The 23,488-nt window shown below is 45.6% G+C and overlaps 2 protein-coding genes across 5 annotated transcripts in view; both read right to left on the bottom strand.

Annotated features, from left to right (window-relative positions):
- The window catches only part of LOC115106484 (uncharacterized), a 28,414-nt gene extending 21,392 nt beyond the window's left edge, over positions 1 to 7,022 (bottom strand). The window contains exons 1-6 of the mRNA XM_065007948.1: positions 6,810 to 7,022; positions 5,282 to 5,356; positions 1,957 to 5,162; positions 1,223 to 1,270; positions 643 to 897; positions 289 to 474 (exon numbers count right to left, since the gene is read on the bottom strand). Coding sequence (XP_064864020.1) covers positions 289 to 474; positions 643 to 897; positions 1,223 to 1,270; positions 1,957 to 4,881 — 3,414 coding nt within the window. The 5' untranslated portion in view covers positions 4,882 to 5,162; positions 5,282 to 5,356; positions 6,810 to 7,022. The remainder of the gene's footprint in view (positions 1 to 288; positions 475 to 642; positions 898 to 1,222; positions 1,271 to 1,956; positions 5,163 to 5,281; positions 5,357 to 6,809) is intronic.
- Positions 7,023 to 7,862: 840 nt separating this feature from the next.
- Positions 7,863 to 23,392, bottom strand: LOC115106482 (autism susceptibility gene 2 protein-like). 4 transcript variants are annotated; one of them, XM_029629262.2, is made up of 19 exons: positions 23,301 to 23,392; positions 21,582 to 21,949; positions 18,836 to 19,021; positions 18,125 to 18,160; positions 17,977 to 18,006; positions 17,809 to 17,857; positions 16,287 to 16,647; positions 15,909 to 16,123; positions 15,387 to 15,685; positions 15,237 to 15,278; positions 15,011 to 15,109; positions 14,821 to 14,904; positions 14,101 to 14,139; positions 13,570 to 13,641; positions 13,017 to 13,170; positions 11,867 to 11,944; positions 11,498 to 11,581; positions 11,176 to 11,380; positions 7,863 to 10,954 (listed from the first exon to the last, which is right to left on the bottom strand). In XM_029629262.2, exons 2-19 carry the CDS (start codon positions 21,879 to 21,881, stop codon positions 9,367 to 9,369), a joined length of 3,921 nt encoding a protein of 1,306 aa, XP_029485122.1. In that variant the 5' UTR covers positions 21,882 to 21,949; positions 23,301 to 23,392; the 3' UTR covers positions 7,863 to 9,366. The 4 variants fall into 4 exon arrangements, with proteins under 4 accessions (XP_029485122.1, XP_029485123.1, XP_029485124.1 ...); XM_029629263.2 differs by having other exon boundaries at positions 14,821 to 14,889; positions 21,582 to 23,364; XM_029629264.2 differs by lacking the exon at positions 14,101 to 14,139 and having other exon boundaries at positions 21,582 to 23,364.
- Between the last annotated feature and the right edge of the window lie 96 nt (positions 23,393 to 23,488).

The raw sequence follows: 23,488 nt of genomic DNA, 5'->3' as shown, positions 1-23,488 counted from the left end.
CACCCATTTTGAATGTTATACCGTTTCTGTGCATCTCTGAGCGGTGTTCTATCGATTCCTGGGGCCACTTCATGTTTTCATTTGTATCTGAACTATTGCCGTTGAAGCAGGCAGAAATACAGCCGGTATTTTTTACTCAAACCACACGCGGGCCGGATTGGACCCTCTCGCTTTTACACCCCTGCTTTAAGCCATCAGTAGGTAATACCAATCTCTCTGCATTATGGATTCCACTTTGGATAGGTGCCAAGCGATCTGAAATGAAAATTATCTATGGGAGCCTCTGACCTTCCTGGCGACCCCTCTCTTCCACCTTCTCTCCTGGGCAAAGTCAGCAGAGAGCCACTGCATCTCCTCACACAGGTAGTCCCAGTGCACCTTGGGCCGGAGCGGCTCTGTCAGACGGGTCAGTCGCTTTATAGACCAGAAGCCTTCTCTCTTCAACGCTAGGGTCCTGCCCTCTATCTCAGCTTCCTACAACAACACAACATAGTTCACATACGGAAGCAAAGAAATAAAGTTTTTCTCGTCTAGACAGTTGTTTATTTTATATTTTATTTTTTATATTAAATAAATAAAAAACCATTCAGTTGACATTTAGGACCAAAGGTCAGAAGGATGAGCAGGAGAACGCTGACTCACGTGTTTGGCCAGTTCGGCCATGTCGGCGTGACGCTCCATGCGGGGTCGATAGGGGGTGACCGGGTCCGATGGGGAGGAACCGCCCAGGCCCATAGAGGGCGGGGAGAGGAACCTACCCCGGGGACCTCGGAGAGCGAGGGGAGTAGTGCTGGGAGTCCAGTCACTGGAGGAAGATGGGCTAGGAGAGGGGGGTGAAGAACAGGGCGAGAAGGGAGACGAACTTGGAGTGACCCTGTCTGCTATCCACTGGCGTACCTGGAGATGAGAAGGTAACGAGGACTTTTGAGCAGGACCATAACAAGACTGTGCCTACAGGAACAGAGGCCAAAACATGCATAAAGATCACAGAAAAACCTGTCTCAACACGATGTTGTACATCAAGCTGTCAACAATTCTCTTTGAAATCACATGCGGCACTGAAGACAAAACAAACAGATTAATATTCTGTAGCCTATACCCGTTCAAAATGTGCAGTGTGTGCGCCACCTGCCATCTCAGGTGAAAAATATCAGCTGAACGATGGTTCAGTGATCATTCTGCAAGTGTGATCCTATCGGAGTGTCTGATACCCACCGCTTACCTTTGAGAAAAGGGCCTTTCTGTCTGGCCTGCTCTGTCTCTGCTCATGCTGGAAAACACACATGGCTTAACATGCGGCCAACTTTAAATCACCCGGGCAAAACACTGCATAATGACAGATCATTTCATGCAACAAATGGAGAAACAATTTAGAGAACCGAGAATGAAATGCTATCATTTGAAAACATGCTGAAAACATGCTGAAAATTAACGTCTTCAATAAAAGCATTGAATTACGACTGCGTGTTCATTTTTCATCACCTGAAAAAAAGTCCCATGCTCAAAAACTAATCTGAATGATAAACGTATGACTTGTAGCTTTGCACTTTCAACAGGATTTCATGGAATTGCCTCATTCAAATATAATCGCAGCACAAACTGAGCCAGCCACATTTTCCTACATTTAACTAACCATAGCATATTAATTATAGGGCAAACACGGTCAACCAAGCCAAGCTCCAAATTCTTCAAACTGAAAAGGGAGTTTATTATATAGCCGAATTAAATGTTTCAAAATTGCATATCAACACATTACACCTTCATTAAACAATGAAAATATGCATAATAAACAAGTAAACATAACAGTAGAAAAATGTTATTGTGTGCCGCTGGCAGAGCAATCATTTTTATGCGAAAATAATTGTCTCTGTCGATACATAGCGATATAATTGCTGACTTGGCAGAACATCTTAAGGAAACAGCTAGGCCTACATGGAAAGCCATTTTGGGGCATACCTTGGTCTCTGCCGGGCTGTGGGTGACCATGCTCCTGCGGCCAGGCTTGGCCTCCACTGCCAGGTCAGCCTCCCCATCACTGCTCTCCTCCTTGGCGCTGCTGATCCCTGGGCCCTTCACACCAGCTAGCCGTGGCCGGATAACGGGGAGCGGTCCAGACCGGCTCCCATCACAGGAGGAACTGGAGAGACTACTCCTCATCACATTGCCTGACGTTGAGGGCAACTTGGGGTCAGAGAGGTGCATGGAAGGTGTGTTGCCAATGGTGGGAGGGTTTAGGGTTTGGGAAACTGTCACTGCTTTCCCCATGGAAGTTTTGATCGAAGTTAATGCCCCTCTGTCAGATTTGCATGGCGTGGGACCAGAGGGAGGGAGCAGACGGGGCTGGGATGGGGTGTTTGTAGAGGGAAGTGCTGCTGTGGGTTCTCTCTTGACGGAGGGCTCTGTCTGGCCTCTATGAATGCAGAGAGCCACAGGCTCCTGCACAGAGACTGCGGCTGCCACAGCTTTAGGAGGGCACTCTACCACAGGCGCAGTGTCTGAGCCAGAGCTGGGGCTTCTAGCACTAGGAAGTGTCAAGCTGTTGCTTTGCTGCACGCACAACCCCAACAATAAGGAGGGTGGATGTTTGAGGAGAGGGGTGTCCCCACGCTTTAATAGGAGGAGCTTTGGGTCGATGACGCCAGAGGAGAGCGCAGACCGGGAAGCCTCCGGTTTGACCTCGGTTGTTGATGTCACATTAACAGCACCATCAACATCCTGCTGGGTATGCACTGGGGTTTCTGTCAGAGTTGGACAGGGCTGTGGATTTTCAGGACCTTCATGAGAAGAAACACAGGACTCTGGTTCTGTAGTACTTTGTAAGGTAACTCCTGGTACCACTTTAAGAGGACAATTCTGCCCTTTACTCTCGGTAATTGGCGAGGAGAGGACCTCAATACTGTGTTGACTGGTTGACTGTACAACAACCTCTGTTAATTCTTCCATTGAGGAGACAAGAGAAGACTTACTGGTCGTTGACCCTACTTCAGTTTCACCTGGCAGCTTTTGGGTGTCACTCAGATGGGTGGTTGGGGAAACGCTCACCCCTCTATGGTCTGAGACAGCTGTGCTGGTCTCCATACAAGGTGCTGTAGCTTGTGTATAAGTGTCCGCCTGTCCAACTGTTGTATCTGATCCTGGGACAGTTATGACTAAATCAACCTCACTTGAATCTTCCACCACAGCAGCGTCCACTTCAGTAGTTGTGTTTTCGGGTTCTAAATTATATCTTTCATCAGTCATCTCTACATCTTGTGCGGACAGACTAGGAATAAAGTCATTTGAACAGACCTCCATTTCTGAGAAACCGTGATCTGATGAAAGGGGGCCTTGCTGGATAATGGCTTGATCATTGTCATTACCCATTTGAGGGGGAGATGGCAGGTGTATGTCTTGTCCCTCCTCACTGGCTGTACAATTCTCAGAGTGTTCAATGAGTGGGTTGAATAAGTTTACTTCATAGCTTGGGGAGAGAGACAGTCTCTCTCCAACAACTTCTGTTGCAATCTCCTCCTCTGCAAAGCTATAAATCTCAAATTCTCCAGCAGCCAGTTGGGACATTTCGATATCCGAATGGGTCCCTTCAATAAACAACTTTGTTTCTCCAGAAGAAAGTTCAGAGTTTAATTCAATAACATCATGTTCTTCCGGGAGGATACACTGATTAACCTGCACCTCCTCAGACAACTCCAGGCTGGTCTCTCCTCCAAGCATCACAGCTCCTTGAGTGTCAGTTGAGAGGACATGCGCAGACAACACTGGAGTCTCCATCCTTGTTACGTGCTCAGGATTAGACATCTGAACTTCAACAGATTGTTCTGTCTGCATTGAGTCTAGTTCTAAACTGAGGAGGTGGTGGACATGAGGGGTTGCTGCTGTTCCTGACGTCTCGTGTAGAAAAGAGCTTTGTGACTGCATTGTAAGGTTGGCTGAGGGCTCGGCCATTTCAGTCTCCTCCTCTGCCCCGTTAGCCTCAATCTGTTCCTTCGGTTGAGGTGGACTTTTTTCGTTATCGCTCTCACTCTGCCGGTCAGTTGAGTAGCTTGGGGTGGAATTTCCACTGCCAGGAGGCGTGTAGGGTACAAGTCCAGAGTATTTAGCTCCTGGCTGTGGGGTCCCGGATACGTCAGTTGGTGGGGCTGGGAGTAGCATTTGTGTGTGTGAACTCCCAAGTGTGACATGTCTACTCTCAGATGGTTCTGTAGGTATTTCAGGTTCTTGTGGTCCCTGCTCCACAGCATTAGCTCCCGGCATCTCTCCTTTGTCGTCATTCGAGTTCTGCATGGTGATTTTAGGTTCTGTGGAGATGTCGGTTTGTTTCCTCTCACAGTTGTCAGTGATGGGCTGCTCAGACTTTTGAAGAATGCCTGCTTGCTCTTTGACCTCAGACAGAGGTCTGTGGCTGGCCTGAGTCGCCTGAGTAGGCAGAGTTGTTTGAGGCTGCTCCATCCCTCTGTCTTCTTTGTGGTCTGGGACTTTATCTTTATTTGGGCTGAGGGGAAGAGGGGAGGCTGTTGAGAAGGATTCAGAGGAAAGGTTTCTAGCTGGGTGTTCCCTGCTAAGTTCCTCCATTCCAGTCTCTTTTTTATATTCCAATTTCTCGGTCCCTGGGAGAGGCTGTCGATGTTCTGTCCCACTGACGACCACCATTCCACCTGCACCTCCCTGCTGCAGAGCCTGGTCCTGACCTGGTCCAGCAGCGCACCTCTGTCTGTCTGTGTGGCTGCGGTTATCAGTTTGTGACCCGTAATGCAAATCTTGCTCTGTTCCTTCCGTCTGTATGTCAGAGAATCTGTCTGAGTGATACTCTGTAGAGACACTAGGATCCTTGGGGTGCGATGGGCCCAATCCTCCTTGGACAACCTCAGCACCACTATCCGACATAGCCCCTTCTTCACGGCTGTCCTTAGTTTTGCCGTTGGGGTGACTCTCTGTGGTTGAGTTCTTTTCACTGACGTGTACGCGTCTTTCTGGCTGTGACGTGGCCGTGTTATCCAGTGGTGGCAGGGGCGCAGCAGGGACTGGATGCAGGGCATGCTGGGATGACCCAGCCACATAATGCTCAGCCTGGGGGTTGCCACCCAGCACAGCCGGAGGGGTGCACTGTTGCACCACCTCCTCCCCAGAGCTTCCTCCCTCTGTGCAGCTCTGGCTACACACTGTACCTGGAAGAAGAGCGAGGAAGTTGTCAGTTGACATAGATAAGTACAGTACATGTATTCAGAGAGAAATTGTTGAATCATTTGTCAAACTAAATCAGTGTCTCTGGTTAAAGAATGACTACCTGTCTGTGGTGTGGGACACAGATCTTCAGTGCTTTCCTCTTCCAGGATGCTGATTAAGGTCCGGTCCACATATTCTGAGGAAAAATACAAGTGTTTAGAAGGTAACCTCAAAGAGTCCAATGATCTATTCCACTGTTCTCTGGTCTACAATAAAATGTTCCATACCATCATAGAACCACACATTATGGTTCAACTCTGGTTTCAGGCGTTTCTCTGAAGAGTTGCATAAGTGTACAGTACTGGCCAATGGCAATTAATGAAATTGGCAACATAGTTAGGCCTACACTGTAAACTATTCATGAATCAAACATATTATATGGGGCGGTGGTTTGTTGTATGAGTCAAAGTTCACAACGTAACGTTATAATGTTCCAACAGAATTGAGCAGATAGGTTTCGATTTAGCGACATGGCATTATCAACATATGCACGCGCTCTGGTTTTAATGTCTATGATTTTGACACACGGGCCTCCAGCCATTGAATTGACAGTGTAGCTACACTGTTGCAAATGCAATTCATTGCTGGGTCTACTAATCTGGACATGGCATGCGCAGTGGTAACATTCATTTGTGTTCTTATGGCAGTGACACTTTTCGTGCGCTCTTCAGATAGTATCGTTTCAATAATTTGATTAGCTAGTTCGCCAGTTAATGTAAGGTAGCAACAATAGTACTTAGCTAGCTAACTAGCAAGCAACAATAGTACCTAGCTAGCATGCTTGCTAGTTGACTATACAGCTTTATCTATATGAGAGTTGTTGGCCCAAATACCGATGCATTCAACTACGCGCGCACGCGCCCCCATCCCACCCGAAGTTATGTAATGGTCTGGGCCTTTATAAATGCATTTGTTATTTGCTTGAAGCGAAAAAGGTTTTAAAACGCCGAATTAAACCCCACTTCCCCATGCACTACTGAGGGGGACAATTACTCGTGACGTCATTGCGCGGGGTCAAATAACCACAAAACTAAACCTTGACATCATACATTTATATAATGAATTAATATAAATAATTTACCTCAACATTAAAATAATTACAAAATAAATTGTTGCTGCAATGTTCCTTGCTAAAATTTTGCAACGATTACGAGGGGGATCAAGGGGGTTCGAGTGACCCCACACAGTCCAAGACGTGAAGTAACGTCTAACGGCGTGGCTAGCTGGTGGCAGTTCTTGCTAAATCCTTTTGCACCGCAGCAAAACGGACTGGTATAAGGCAAATTCCATGCCAAAGCCACTGTTTGGCCATGATGTTAGGTAGGTTACGTTACATGTTCTGGATGCAGGTGAAGTATACAGGAAAATGAATTAACAACTTTATAATTGCGTCATCAACGACATGTGTTGTATCTATGCTGCAGTGGAGCATGCATATACAATAATAACTTTGGTAATTCTCAATTTCATAGATTGTCAGAAGTAGCGGAATCCTGTGTTCCGCCGCGAACAAGCCCCCTTAGTGTCCCCCCACTACTTCCTCCATAGCCCCCCCCTTCTCATGGCCGCCATCTTAAGTTCCCACCTACCTGAAATTTCCGAGCTGTTTTCTTTTACTAAATTCTTATTGAAGGAGTCGTCATCCGGATAAAATCTTACTCAATCCGTGATTATAGTATTCCAAACTGTCTCTCGGTACCCAACGAGGTACGACTAGGTCCGTGGGAAGAAGTTAAAATACGGACCGAAAGAGAGCGGGTTCGGCTCGCCGAATCTAGCATTTGCGGGGAGGAGACTTTAGACGCAGCGAAATGGTGGAGAACGGCTGCTGACAACGTGAAGAAGTATTATCTCGCGAGAAGTTGCCAGGCACGCCACTGCAATTTTTTGGGACAAGTAGTTGGAAGACAGTGCGTGGATTGCTTTAGTTGAAATTCTAGCAAATCCCATGATAATTTAGGGGTTCATGTTTTGTTTCTATTCTCTGGTTGGATTTTATATTATTTTCATTCAATGTACTCCACTAGGGTTTCATTCATTTATCTGGTTATTGCAAATGTTTATTCTATTTCCATAGAAAAGTACCCAATTCCCCTACACCTTTCTGTAATGTATTTGTGGTTTCTACAAACCCAAATGGACTCAATGCAAAATAAGTAACCTTATAAACCTTACAAATCGAAATAGCATGCATTACTAGATACTGGTAGATAAAAGCTTTCATTGTAAATCATAACAGGGCTTTGAATGTGACAATAAGCAAATCACCATTGTCAAATCAAGAATCTATTTGACAAGGAATATGAATTACCATTACTTGCTTGGTGGTCACAAAACACGTTAGCCATTTACAATTGTACAGATGGGTCAGGATGCTGAAATTGGACTAGGTGCTTGCCTACCATTGTCTCTACTGAAGGTGTTAGTGCTGGGCTGGAACAAAATCCTGCTCTCCAAGGTCGGAGTTGGAGCTCCACGCTGTATGCGCTCTTCAAATAAACCTAAATTCTGGAAAGCACAAAAGGTGCACAAAAATGTCAGAGTACATAAAGATGTGCTCAGTCATCCCTTTGCAGTTTCTGAACTCTGACATCTATGAAGACACCAAGACAACCAAAACAAATAAAAGACCCACAATCAAGTAACCAACAGTTATTTTAATAATTCATCTTTGTGGACTATAGGGGAAGGGGTTTGAAAGGTATAAAATGGTCTTATTAAAATAAAATCGACCCAAATGTCTTTTCCTTCTCTCAGTATACCCTTAGTCCAGTCCTGTGTACCGATTCTTTTTTAAAGCCTCCTGTCCCATTCTTCCATGTATATAAATTATCTTTGTTCATGGAGCATCAACGCGAAAATGACTTGCCGGCAGGCATTCATAGTCCAAAATGTGATGTGACACCAACACAAACCTCCCTCAGTGTATTCATCATATATTCAAAGATCTGATTCACGAAGAAGCCAGAGGTTGTTATGGTTGTCTTACTCACGTTTACAAGCATTTCCTTTTTCCGTCAAACTGTTACTGCCTGATGTGGAACAACATGAAATTGTTACTGAAAGGGGAGTGCATTGGTGATACCTGAAACAATGACAAATAACAGTGAATATATTTATTATCATTATAGAAGATAAAATGTTAACAATAATAATTACAAAGGCAATTTCACTAGACTACTATATTAGGGTCCTGCTCATATGTCAAGTCAGAAGAGAAATATTGTCCACCGTGTCGGCACAGTATACATCAGTCTTTCTTTCTATTAAATACAAGAGATGGAGCCAAGGATCTTAGATCACAGAGGAGTGGTGAGGAGAAGAGGTACAGAAGCATACGGTTCTTTATAGATTTAGAATCTTCAAAAGTTTCATCAATAATCTCATCTTTTCACAATTACAGAGGACAAAAAAAAAAGAGAATTATACTGTGCTACCATAATTATTTTGCTCATCCAGAAAACATCCCAACGTTTTATTTATGCAAAGGGATTTATATATCCCCGTGAGTTGGAACAAGAGAAGGATGAACGATTCATGTGTACAAAATGTGCACATCTCTCAGAGCTCATCTTATCACACCTGAAAAAGCTTGCTTGAAACCTGATCATATTCAATTGGGAAAGCCTTCTCTCTGCCTCTTTGTACAGCTACCATTATTGTATACATCATATGGACAAAGAACAAACCTTAAAATAATAAAACACTAGGAAGCACAGAAACCATGTACCTTAAAATTGCACTGATTGAACCATTGTGAATGTGCTGTCGCCCCCATACAAGTCTCCTCATATCTCTTCCCTATCTTCAAACCCAGCAACACCCTTTGGGGGGCTCATTGGTCGAGATCAGAGATGGGCAACTCTAGTCATCAGGGGCCTGATTGGTGTCACACTTTTGCCCCAGCTAACACACCTGACTTAATTATCAACTAATCATGATCTTCAGTTTATAATCAAATTCATTTGAATCAGCTGAGTTTGCCCAGGGATGGGGGAAAAAGTGTGACACCACTCCAGCCCCCCGAGGACTGGAGTTGCCCATCTCTGGTCTAGAGCCTTAGTGAGTTGTGTGTTTCAGGAAGCAGAGTGAGAGCAGCAAAGTAATCCTGACTTTTCCCTTTGACTCCTCCGGTGTGTCCCTGTACTATCTGGACTCGCTGTCTTTGTGAGAGTACATGGCCATGTCCCCGGGCCCACCCAGTCTGCGGGTCGGGGTGGAAGACCTGCTGGTCACAGATGGAATGAGCGGAGGGGGGGCTCCTACGGACAGTGCCCCCACCAGGCCAGCAGGGGTCTTGGTCAGGATGCCATTGGGCACGTGGTGCGCGTGTAGAGGCCCCAGGCGCGAGTAAAGGCCTGGGTGGTGGGGCGAGTGGGTGGAAACTCCAGGCTGGTGGAGGTGTGAGTGGGAGAGCATCCCAGCGTGCAGCTGCTCCAGGTGGGCAGAGTGAGAACCCGGTGGCAGGTGGGAACCCGAGAGGTGCGGGTGAGAATGCATCCCAAAGTAGCGTGCCCTTTCAAAGTCTTCCCTCAGGATCTGGGCACGCTGCTGCTCATCCATGAGCCCGCCACCTTGGGGACCCAGCTGGGGAGGGCGGTCAAAGTTGTGGGCCATCAGGCCAAACTCCTGGCGGGCCGAGGAGGCGGAGGAGGTAGGAGGGTGGTGGTGAGGGTTGTTTGCAGCCACCGCTGCTGCCATGGCAGCCGCCCTCTCGGCCTCCAAGAAGCGCTGAGCGTGCTGGTTCTGGAGCAGGCGGGCCAGGTGGGGGTCGGAGCGCAGCGCCAGGTGGGGGTCTGAACGCAGAGCCATGGCCTCCCGGCGTTGCTGCTGCTGCTGTTGGGCGGCCAGCTCCCTCCATGGGTCCCATGGGAAGCTGTGGGGGTGCTGGCCATGCCCCTGGGGCAGGCCGTGAGGATGGGTGGAGAACCTCTCTCCCCCTGGACCTACTACTATCCCGCCAGCCCCTTGTGTGCTCCCTAGGTAGGCCTCAATGGCGGCCTGCGCTCGGGAGCGCTCCAGGATGGAGAGGTGATGGTGAGGGTTGTGCGGGGTGGGAGGAGGCAGGGGCAAGCTGGGTGTGGGAGTCAGAGAGCGAGAAGAGGGGGTGGAGGAGCGGTGGTGGTGAGGGCGGCTGTTGGGCCGATCGTAGTTGTTGCTGGGGGGCAGGGAAGGCGGCAGGGAGATTGGCACGGGCTCCGGTTCTTCCTTCCGCTCCTCCTTGACCTTGACCGGGGGGAAGAGGGGTGGAGGCTTGGGCAACGGGGTGGTGGTTCGGTCAGGCTTCTTGCCCTGGGACAGAGAGGTGACTGTGGCTGAGGATAAGGCAGGGGGGCCTCCCTCTCTTTGTGAGGAGTGGGGGAGTTCATTATGTAGTCCGTGCTGCGCTGGGGGCTGCTGACGGGGGAACAGATCCGAGGGGGCACCGGGTCCTGAGAGTGGGGGAGTCGTCAGCACGGAGGAAGAAGAGGAGCGAGGCCTGTCTCTGTCTGCTGCAGCTGCTGAGGACGAAGGGCCTGGTGGAGGTGGCCTGGAGGAGAGCGGTCGCTTGTCCCCGTCTCGGTCCCTGCTGTGGCTGCGTGTCAGATCCTCAGTGAGACCGCTGGGGCCTCCAAGGGGGCCCCCATGTCCGTTGATGTGGGAGACAGGGGTGCTGCTGCGATGCTGCTGGAGCTTGAGGGCCGGGGAGACCGGAGACATCCGCACAGGTTGACGACCATATAGCATATTGTCTCTGAAAAAGAGGATCGAAGTTGATTGATAAGTGGTTGCGGGGAGAGATATACCAATTAAGCACTCAAATCAAATTCAAGCATTAAAAATGTGTTGAGTAACGTGAACCGAATCAGACAGAAACTATAGACTATAGAAACAGACTATAGAAAGATAAGTTCAAACAACATATTTAGGAACTAGGTTGATGAAATATGTTTGAGTGAGGCCGTTGTCTCTCACCGGTCTTTCTCGTCTTTGATGTGAATAATCTCTCTCCTCTCCATGTCCTTCCCCTGGTCCCGCTCATCCCTCTTCTCACTCCCCTTGGCCCAGCTGGGGCCGGCGAATGGGGGAGGCCCACTGTGCAGCCGGTTCCATGGGTCATGAGGGTTGGGTAAGCTCCCGACCGCAGGTGGCTCCTTGTGGCCAAACACTGAGCTGTTAGCTAGAGACGGAAAGACGTTGGAATAATGTTAGTGATTTCAGTAGACAGTACAAATTATTATCCAAGGATTAAGGACAAATGATTGTTCCTTTTTGAGGAAGAGAAATGGTGACTCACCCAGCGTAGGGCTGCCCAGTCCCCCGAAGGCACCAGAGCCCAGGGCTCCGAGAGGTGCAAACGGAGGTGAGCGGCCGTAAGGGTCTACAACACATGCGCATATAAACATCAGGACTGAAGCGGACACAAACCTTACAGCATCAAACCTCTGGCAATACTCACTATTAGTGTTCAGACTCACTGGAGCACAATCTACTTTAGTCGCACGTTCTAAAGTCACTATGCTTAAATTGATTATCTAGGCTAATACGGTGTTTCAGAGACCTGTGAATATGCTAAACAAAGCAGTTTCTTGAGACAGTATCAAAATAAGAATTGTTTACCAAGGGTGCAAGTGGCACAGATGCGACCTTTGAAGCAGTCTCTTACCTAAGTGTGCAGTTGGGGTGAGGAAAGAGGAGTGGGGCGTTGATGGTGGGATGAAAGGAGATGATGGATTGACTCCACCTGAGGGAAAAGGGGGCACACACCAAAATGTCAAATAATATGCACACCTCTACATAATACTTTAAAAAAGGTCCTCAGTCATTCTGAAAAGTACTTTCTCTCTCATATCTAACCAAGAAGTTTGAAAAGACAGGCTGAGTGGGCGAGGAGCTTATATTCATGAGCTCGCCTTGACTGACAGCTCTTTGAAACGCCCATGCCAAGCAACTTGGATGCAGTGAGAAATGTTGCAGTAAAATCCTCTCAAGCGAATTTGGTGACACAGAAAGCAACTCAGTGAAATTGCATCAATTCTATCATAACAAAAAATATACATCTCCCGTTTGGCATGTCTCTTGTGACGCATTTCTCAGCAGCACTGATGGATGTGTTGACAACTGCGTCTGCATTTTTAACAACCCCCTCCTTTTGTTCAATGCTATCTGAAGACCTAGCTAGCCAGTAAGTAGCTAACATCAGACATAGATGAAAGGGGAAACACAAGTATCTTTGCCATCAATGAATAGGGTAAACTTTTAATTACATTTGCTAGCACCGTACAGTGACATTTTGGCACCAGTAGGTAGAGTAGTTATCTAGCTATATAAACCAAGTCCCTCTGCAAACACGCCTTCTCCGATGTTGGTTACAAGGCGGTACTTACTTAAACTAGGTACGTGAATATCATGTTACCATTGGTGTATTAAAATGAGAGTTCAGGTGATGTCCCCTAAATAACAATTCAAAGTGTTTGACATGGGGGAGCGAACCCGTAACTTTATCAATGTAGAAGCAACAGTCATTTTTCACACGTCGGTCATCATACTGGTTTCCTTCAAATATCATCCCATTTCATGAAGAACATGATTGGCTGTGTTCATGACCTTTAAACATTGCACATATCAGATGTCAAATTTGATGAATCCACTATTCATAATAAAAACTATAAACAATTTACTAACTATTTGCAATGCCAGGGAATCTTTTCTCTTTTCCTGTGGTTTTTGAACAGCCCATAGCTCTCTCTCTATGGTGCAAACAACTGCTGCCCCTTTTCTTCAAACATATCTGGCAAGACCACAAAAGCACCCACCAGCAGCTGTGAAGAGGCTGGCAGGTCGGTTCAGGTCATGGGCAGATGGAAGGCCACCTCCGAGGGGCCCCAGAGGGCCCAGACCCCCGGCCCCTGGAAGACGAGCCAGCAGCTCGTTACGGAAGTCCAACTTGTGAGGATCTGCCTGCATCAGCTGAGAAAGAGGGGAGTGGAGGTTAGTCAATGCAATGGCCATAGCATTTTTCAAGTGAGATGAGGGCAGTGGAAGGTAGGCCCCTAAATGGCAGGTAATCAAAGAAAGAAAACAAGTCGGTGGGCAGTATGAGCCAGAAAACTTTAGAGAACTATTTACAGATAATACATATAAATAAGAGCAGATTAGAATATTGTTTACAGATCAGCAATTGCAAATAGCTTTTTCAATAAACATGGACAACTAAACCAATATTGTTACGATTTTTTTATATTGACATCTGATAAAAAATGTTTGAGTGGTCGAATTTCCCCGAAAAACTTTCTAATACAGACTGGATCCGAATGAAGTCAAATAATAAACATTTTAAAAAGTGTGAAATGTTTCACAAGTCATTACCTTCACCTTCTTCTGATGGCTCAGAATCATCCATGCCACACGTACATGCATTGCACACCACTTCCCTGGTTTCTGTGTATTCAAAAACACATGATTGGCTGTGATCCTGTTTAGCTTGCATTAAGACTTAAGGCCTTTGCACAGAGTCAGATGCAATGGTGTTAATGTCTGCCGTATGAAATGTTTGTCTGGCATAGCATGAACGTGAGTATGGTGGAAGAAGTAGTTAAGTAAGGCAAACAGCATTAATAAACAAATTATAGGCCAGTTTCTTTTTCCTAGACAAAAAAAAAAAGTTACAAATATCAGAATCCTTCTGATTCCAAAATGAGTAATGACGGAAAGTTGCAGAGTTTCACAGTAGGTGTGCCAAAAGTCAGAGAAGAAGTCGGACTTGGTGTGCAAGGGCGTTTAGTCGAATAGTTTTGAATCTGACCAAGAGTTAGTAGGAACACCAACAGAACGGTGACAGTGTCATAATACTTTTAAAAAATGTATTCAAGGGCTGATAAAGCAGCCGACTTTTCTTACATTACTGACTTTCAACGATGTCCCAAATGGATCAGTTAGCTATAAAAAATAAATTAAAAAAGGAGTAGTAAAACCATGTTTGTTAAAGGCCCAATGCAGCCGGTATTATAACAATATCAAATAATTTCTGGGTAACAATTAAGTACCTTGCTGTGATTTTAATTGAAAACAATGGTCAAAAAGAAACAAGTAGCTTCTTAGCAAAGAGCAATTCCTCGAGCAAGAATTTTGCTATGGCTGTCTGGAAGAGGTCTCAGTGAGAAAACAGATCATTAGCTGTCATTGGCAGAAGTTTGGAACTCATTCTTATTGCTCTATTAACTCATTTACCGCACGGTGATGTCATCATGAAAGGCTAAAATGCCATTCAACCCAAACAGGCAGAAATTTCAGGCGGTCTTTTCAAACAGCTCTTGCTCTTTTAGTGTTTTATAATAATTTAATGAAATCGTTCCAACCTCAGTGTGGAAATATATATAAAACACAGGAAAATAATTTGACTGCATTGGACTGTTAATTTGACTGCACTGGACCCTCTATCCAACTGTTTGCTAATTGTTGTCCACTTTTTCCTGCATTGACTACTAGGCCCAAGTCTTCGCACATAATGCCTTTATACTCACGCGTATCGTCTAGCAACTCAATCCTATACTACAAGCTTCCATTGTAACCATTGCCATGATATATTCTATAATGTCATAGTTATACGGAGCATCTTACCCTGGGGTCTTTGGGCTGCAGGTGGTGAGGCACACCCCCCAGTCGAGCGGTCATCTCAGGACTCGTTCTCTGGGGGGCAAGAGGCTGTATCAAAACACAGCAAATGGTTCTTCATCTAGACAACAACATATAATCCATTGACTTGTAAAAGGACAATCTCTCAGGGAAATGTAGCGAAAGCTCCACTCACCTTAGGCTGGAAGGCTCCTTGCAAAGAGCTGAAGGGCCCAGTGGGAGGAAGCACAGGCTGGATGCCTGGCGCTGAGGGAGCAGGGTACTGTGGGAAGAACTACACCAGCCACACATACACAGAGAGACTGGTTAAAACGACACTCCTCAGACCCCTACCACGTCCATCTCAACATCCACCTCAAATGTATAAACACACCAATTCTGGAGCATGTAAACAAACTCACAGTGTTTCTATAGAGCCCCTCCATCTTGCCATACTTCTCAAACTAAAAGATGAATACAAAAAGTGGTAAGTTACATGCCAACACTGGCATTTCAAGGCAGAAGCTGCTCAATGAAACCCAATGTGAGAAGGGTAGCATGTCATCTCTTACCAGGTGCTGAGGCGGTGGTGCGGAGGTGTTGGGGTGCAGGAAGGGGGTGAAGTGTTGGTGTGTATGTGTGTGCTGGTGCTGGTGGTTGTGCTGGTGGAATTGGAAGGCCAGTGGCTGGACGCTGGCCTGGGAGGAACGGCCTGAGGAGCCCGAACTGGAGCTGGCCCCCGACGGACCTCCGGGAGTAGAGCGGCCTGGCCCGCCACCGTTACTCTCAGCCCCAGGGACGCTGCGGCGGCCCTCGCGGTCCTGTGAAGCCAGGAAGTGAGAGTTCAGGCCCTGGCGCAGCAGGTCTTGTTCTGCAGTAAGGGAACAGACAGATCAGAATTAAGTTATTATTAAATCAGAAACATAGAACTAATTTTGCTACACTGTAACATTAGGCTGTCCATGTACCCATATGAAGCTAAGAGCAGCCCTGATTGGTAAATAAAACCCAAACATTTGCAATTATGGTTGACGATCTGACAGGCTGTGGGGTGAAAAAAATAGCACTACACAATGGTGCCAACTGTACACTACCTGCTCCTGAGTGGGACGTGAGGAGAGGAGGTGGAGGGGGAAGCCCAGGGGAGGAGGTGAACAGGGAGCCGGAACGCGAAGGGGGGCGTAGAGATCCTGACGACCCTGGACCTCTCATGAGGGACATCGATAAACCGGTAGAGGGAGTTGGGGGTCGCATAGACGACAATGAAGAAGCAACAGAAGAGGACTGGGGTTTGACTGAGGTACCATTCCTAAGGAGAGTGAAAACAAGTTTAGACAAAAAAAAAAAAAAAAAGGTAGAAAATGCGTGTTTGCTTCAGCTGTCCAAAAAGTTGTGGTAGTGGAAGTAGTTGTTTTTACTGCCGAAGTAATAGTGCAAACTGCTAGGCAGACCTGGTAGTACCAGTGACTGACCTGTTGTTGATGCCCATGCTGTAGATGGATGGGTGTCGCCCAGGGAAGGTGAGGAAGGGCTTGTGTTTGGAACGCGGCGGGCTGGGGTCGTGGTGGGGGTGGTGGTGAAGGCCGTTGCTGCTGCCGCCGTTGAGCTGGCCAGGCCGTGTGACCGTGGCCGGGGAGAGGGACGGCAGGCAGGAGAAGGAGGTAGACAGGGGCTCGGGGTAAGGCGGCTCCAGGCTCCTCTCCTGGCTGCGCTCCAGGCCAGAGACACGTGGGGTGACCGCCAGCCGCGAGAGGCCACAGCGGCCTGGTAGTGGTAGTAGAGGGCAGCCTTTGCCCATAGAAGAGGCAACGCTCACAGGGATAGGCTCCATAACTAAAGGGCGAGAAAAAAAACATTGCATAATTTCAAATGAGTGCATACTTTGTTTCAGCCCAATGGTCCTAATGTGGAATCAGTACCCTTACCGATATCATGGACAGTAATGGTTTGAGAAGATTCCATTTTAAAGATACACACACATTACCAGGCATCACCTTTTTTTCAATATTTACAATTTAGGTCAGCTATGCTGGCCAATGGAGTCCCTTCGGAAACCCACCTACCGAAACATCCAATAATGGAATTTATAAATAAATTCTCTGGGCTCTCGAAAAGACTGATTGCTATAATATATAAACACCTTTTTGGAACAATAATATTCTGAGCTAGTCATTAAAAAAAGAGTATGGTCCACAGATCTAATTGAATCTGAACCACCCTTAGAATACGGAAGAACTTGACCTTCGCATCCCGTAATCCGAACGACCAACTACAAAATGCATGAATTCAAATATTCAATGCCTCCATCTATTACGATACTTAACAATGATAGTTCCTTGAATCTCTCAATCAGAGAAGAATACTGCTAGCAGGCAGCACTGCCGCAAAAAAGAAGAAGATGTTGGCTCAGATGGAAACCACATCACTCCCTCCCATTTAACCTGTGAACACAGTTACTATTAGAAGTTAAAAACAGAATTATCATTAGTGAGAATGAATGATAATAGTCAAGGAACAATTGAGGCCTGGGCAAATATACTTCACTCTAAAGAACAATCTCAGCTAAAGCCCAACACCTTCAAACCAATTATATATATTTATATAGACTATTGTTACTTTCTTTGCTTTCAGGCCCACGGGGAAGCGGTGGTACGGGGGAAGGGAATATAAGTGGAGAAACGGGGGATGGATAGGTGGAGAAATAAGCAATCGGTAAGGGGTGGGAGGCATTGGTAAGGGGTGGGAGGCATTGGTAAGGGGTGGGAGGCATGGTTTCTGGGTGGGAGTAGAGGATGCGGGGAGGTGGCATGGGTTCTTTGTATGCATTAATTTGATTGTTTTTGTACCTGCAACCCCCCTCTGAAAAAAGAAAATGACAAAACTGAATAAAAAAATAAATCAATGAGTGCACACTGAAAACAAGTCACCAAATGACAAGAGCCCATTTATAAAGCAAAGGCATACAGCTATGGGAATGAGAGAACAGCATTTTACCTTTCCTGGTACTGACAGTGAACATTGGCTCCATGTCATTGTCAGAGGCCTAGGGGATGAGAGGAAAAACACAGTAGGTAAATCTAAACCTAACAATAGGCAGGAACAATAGTGCAACTCCAAAAATTAATCTTCATTTTGTGTGGTTTGATTCAAGCAGTACCTTACCTTATCTGCTGACTCGCTCTCTGTGTCACACTAAAAGAAAACATTTTTTAAAATTGCTACATTTAGATGTGCCACAACATTTGAAAAACGCAGCTGTATCCTATGGACAGCTTAAGTACTGTATCAATAGAAGTATAAAGAAACTTACGATGTAGCCAGTCTCCAAGAAGAGGATGCTCCCAACCTAAAATAATTATAATAGTTAATATGTAAAATATATGGTATTCACCTTCAACATAAATGTTGGCCCAAGCTTTAGGCAGAGCAGGTGGGACATTACAGGTTAGGCAGGATCTGTATCCTGAGATAGTTCAGACGTCAAAGCCTTTCCAGAATCAATTTGTACTTCTTCTGCAACTCCCAGCCTAGTAGTTGAGGAGGTCCCTTGGTTTCAACTTTGCAGATGGTTTTATTGAGTTGCTATTCTTGCCTTCACATTCTTTGACTATGACTTTTTCAGGACTAAACACCCTTGAATTTCCAAATTATACTGTGTAGGCTAACCGTTCCCTAGGTTGGGATGCATAACACCTGAAAATCCAGTGTCAAAGAGCAGTCATACTCTAAATATAGTTTCCCCATCGACAGGGTATTTAGCAACTTGAAATAATCTTCATGTCTGTCTGACCTGGAGTTAATACATCCCCATCGTTCCATTTGAAGCTCGGCCGACACGTTGCTATAAATTGTCACTATTAAGTGTTACTCAGCCAGTGCTCCTACTAGCCCTGTAGGTCATTAGATGTTTTGAATTCACTTCAGTCTGAATATTTGAGATGAACAGGCCAGCTAGTTCCCAAAAACAAGAGACAAATGGGTCGCAATAGCATGGCAACCATACCGCCGGTGTGCTGCTTACCTTAACCTCGGTCTTTCTTCTCTTCTTTCTATTCCTATTACAACAGCTGCGGGAGAAGCTGGGTAGGGCCCCTTCCTCTGGCTCTGAGACGAGCCCTCTGCCATTCTCCTTTAGGCCCCTCTTTCTCTTGCTCCCCCTCCCCATGAGCATGGCGGCACGTTGGTTAGGCTTCATGGAGCAGTCCATCTTGATAGAAGATACATCGCAGTGTTAAACAAGCCGTACAAAACTGTTACAAGCTGATCAAACCGGACGCCTGCGTGCGCATGTTGATTTTGTACCCCCACACCAGACACGATCAGGATACGCAGGTTGAAATATCAAAACAAACTGAACCAATTATATTAATTTGGCATTAAACATTTATGGCAACTTAGCTAGCTTGCTGTTGCTAGCTAATTTGTTCTGGTATATAAACATTGGGTTGTTATTGTATCAAATGCACAAGGTCCTCTACTCTGACAATTAATCCATAGATGAGAAAGGAATTCGGTTAAACGTTTTGTCACCTTCCTTGGGCTTCTTTTTTACTTCTTTGGACTTTATATGGCGGTTGGCAACCAACTTAACAGTGCATTACTACAACCGACTGGAGTGAGGACGTCAGTTCATCTTTCAAATCACCCACGTGGGTATATGCTCCTAAACACCAATGAGGAGATGGCTCGTGGGTATATGCTCTTAAAAACCATTGTGGAGATGGGAGAGAACGGACTTGCAGCGCGTTGAGCGTCACAAATAGAAACCATTTCTATTTTAGTGCCTGGCCACACAGACGCTCGCTGAGGCGCACAAACAGTGTGGGTGCAATGATTGATGTATGTGTACACTTATTTTGCAAAGCACGTGAGTGGTGTGGTCAGCATGTTAGGTTTACTGAAACAATGACAACGATTTGATTGACTTCCTAGTATTTCGCACAAGTTTTAAGCAGCTCATGTCTTGTCTTGATAGCCACCAAGGACATTCTTGCCATCGACATTTAATTGGCCAAAAAACTAACGAGGAAGCCTCGACTGAGAAATGAATAGCATAGTCAGTGATGACTTGCCCGGACACGATTTCAGATGGTTTACAATGATATTGCATGTTTGAGTAACTCAGTTTTGAAGGTTGTCTAAAGTATGGATACTAGATTGCTGCCATTCAACTGCCCCCAGAGCATGCTACACTACATGACCAAAAGTATGTGGACACCTGCTCATCAAACATCTTATTCCAAAATCATGGTCATTAATATGCCCCCAACCCCCTATGCTGCTATAACAGGCTTCACTCTTCTGGGAAGGCTTTCTACTCAATGTTGGAACATTGCTGCAGGGACTTGCTTCCATTCAGCCACAAGAACATTAGTGAGGTCAGGCACTGATGTTGGGTGATTAAGCCTGGCTCGCAGTTTGGAATTCCAATTCATACCAAAGGTGTTCGATGGGATTGAGGTCAGGGCTCTATGCAGGACACTCAATTTCTCCCACACCGATCTCGACAAACCATTTCTGTATGGACCTCGTTTTGTGCACGCTGTCATTGTCATGCTGAAACATGAAATGGCCTTCCCCAAACTGTTGCCACAAAGTTGGAAGCACAGACTCATCTAGAATGTCATGCTGTAGCATCAAGATGCCCTTTCACTGGAACTAAGGAGCCTAGACCAAACCATGAAAAACAGCCCCAGACCATTATTCCTTCTCCACCAAACTTTACAGTTGGCACTACGCATTCGGGTAGGTAGCATTCTCCTGGCATCCGCCAAACCCAGATTTGTCCCTTCGGACTGCCAGATGGCGAAACGTGATTCATCACTCCAGCCGACACTTGGCATTGCTCATGGTGAACTTAGGCTTGTGTGCAGCTGCTCGGCCACAGAAACCCATTTCATGAAGCTGCTGACAAACAGTTCTTGTGCTGACGTTGCTTCCAAATAAAAAATAAAATAAAATAACATTTTATTTGTCACATACACATGGTTAGCAGATGTTAATGCGAGTGTAGCGAAATGCTTGTGCTTCTAGTTCCGACAATGCAGTAATAACCAACAAGTAATCTAACTAACAATTCCTAAACTACTGTCTTATACACAGTGTAAGGGGATAAAGAATATGTACATAAAGATATATGAATGAGTGATGGTACAGAGCAGCATAGGCAAGATACAGTAGATGGTATCGAGTACAGTATATACATATGATATGAGTATGTAAACAAAGTGGCATAGTTAAAGTGGCTAGTGATTTGATTTATATCAAATACGTATCCTGAAATACTGGATTGTGTGGGGTTTAAACTCAAGAGAAGAACGAGACTAGTTATTGTTGGTCTAATGTCAAGCAGATTCCTAAACCTTAGTATAACCTAGGCTATTTGTATTTACATAGGGTGCTTAGTGTACACAAATAATTAAGGTTGTTAAGACACATTAGAGAAGATCATTGTATCCAATGGCTTTCATTGTGGTTGTTGATTGGATTGCTCAAAGTGTAAATTACCTCAATTGTAAGAAGTTCAATGCACAACTGATTCACACCTGGAGGGGGTGTTAACCTAACTAGTGACCAAGTAAAGACAAAGAGATAAAGGGAGGACAATCCACCTCTGTGGAGACCATTGTGTGCCTCCAAAAACGGTTGATGTGTGTTAGTTTGATTTATTCCAGGACCAAATGTTATTTACATGAGGTTGAAGTCCATCATATCTGAGTATTGTGTTCAGGGTAAGATTGTGTTCACATAAGGAAATACAGACTTACCTCCAGGGCCTCAATGCTGATGAAGCTGGCAATTGAGAAGCCATCGATGATGTCCTCCTCGCAGGACACCGACACTCGCTTCCTCCGTCGAGGAGGCCTGTGTCTGGGGCTGGTTCGAGATTCTTTACCTCCAGGACCGAGTACAGATCCTGATCCACAAAGCTCCCTTTCCGAGCCCGAGGAGGGCGATGTGGCCCGCTGCACAGCGAGGTCTACTCTTCTCCTGCGCCGCTCTCTGTCTCGTTGAGAACGGGAGCGTCGGCTGTGTCTGAACACACTACTTCGAATCGGACCTTCCATGTCAAAAAAACAGCACCAGTCCCAGTCTGACCGAAGGCACTTGACAAATCCGGCACGGTGGCACTTTCCTTAGACCAAAAAGAAACACCAACACAGGCCCACAACGGAGCCCCTGTTTAAAATGGCGTTAATAGTAGTCTATTATTTAGCGTCTTTTGCGGACAGGATGGCATCTGTGCTTTTCTCTCGGCGAACTTTGACTGTCATGTCAATGCACTAAGATGCTATCTTTATTTCCAGAATTGTTGGTATTACTGTTCAGCAGGAGTAACCCCAGGAAGCTATTGTCAAGACATGGCTGATTCTAAGTCTCAAAAGCTAGCTGGCAAGACAAAAACCAAATATGCGTATGTAAACAAAATCACTAACTCTAGCTAACCAACTTGCGTAGTTAGCCGTTTTTCCCCCAAAACGTGTATTTTATAGCAATGTTACGTTTACTGATGTAATACTGAAAAGTGAAGCATACCCATCTCGTTCCAATTAAAATTTCGTCAAAAGCTGACAAATGAGCTCGCTAAAATCGCTCATTAGCCAATGATAGTTTAACAGCTAACTAGCTAAACGGACAATAGCTCGATAGATAGTTACCTGCCACGGAAAATAACTAGAGTAAGATATGTGTTGCTAGTTTAAAGCATATCACTGTTTATCCAACTAATTTAGCGCAGCCACACTATAAGTAGCTAGACAGTTAACTGTTTTTGTAGCTAAGCTAATTTGAGCAATACATGAGAATTATATCCACTTGCTAGCTGCTAGTTAGGCTAATGCTACATAGATACATGTATTCAAGTGCTTTATTATGCTAACCTTGGGTAGCTAATTAGCATGTGTATTGCAAACTCAATGTAGCTAGTTATCACGGAGTAGGCAACGTTACTTGAGTAAAACTCATTCTTTAAAAACCGTCATATTGATTAGTACAAAATCCATAACTACTATGCAGCAGCTGGGAGTAAAACTAGCTAACACTTTCCAGTCTGACGATGGGCCCCGATACGAATGATTGAATTATCGTATAAGACCTAACTAATCCACAAAAATGGTTTTGTTTACACCAAGACTGAAGTTATATGGCGACTGTTTGGCCACCCACCATCCGTGTGTTATCGATGTGTCTCTTCCTACACCAATTTTGTTTTCGCATAAGTCATTAAAGACGAAATTATTCAAGGCCCTATTGAAGCCTCGATCTGGAGTTCCATTGATAAGGGTGTCGACCAAACCCCTGGCAGAACAACTCCGTCAGCGGCCCACACAATAATGCACTGTGTAGGGGGAAGTTATTTGCCGACGTTTCCGGTCGAACCAAATCTACGCTGACCACAGTCTTCAAATACACAAAAAATAGCACGATTCTCCAACGACTTATTATATTTTTAAACAAGTAGGATATGAAGATTTAGGCGATACTACCCTTGTCAGAAGTGCATTGTGTGCTTCAGCGAGTCCTCTTCTTCAATCTGAGTAGTTGGGAAATTGATACCACTGCAAGTACCTTGCTGCCACCAAGTGGACATAGTTGGTCTGAACATGTCAGGGTCTGTTTTATCAGATTTGTTCAACCAAATGCATTTCAAACGTAACACTTTATGGATTTAACG

The sequence above is a fragment of the Oncorhynchus nerka genome, linkage group LG23, assembly GCF_034236695.1.
Source record: "Oncorhynchus nerka isolate Pitt River linkage group LG23, Oner_Uvic_2.0, whole genome shotgun sequence".
In the NCBI taxonomy this organism is placed as follows: Eukaryota; Metazoa; Chordata; class Actinopteri; order Salmoniformes; family Salmonidae; genus Oncorhynchus; species Oncorhynchus nerka.
Note: the sequence above shows the minus strand (reverse complement) of the source record. Positions and strands in the feature narration are given on the sequence as shown.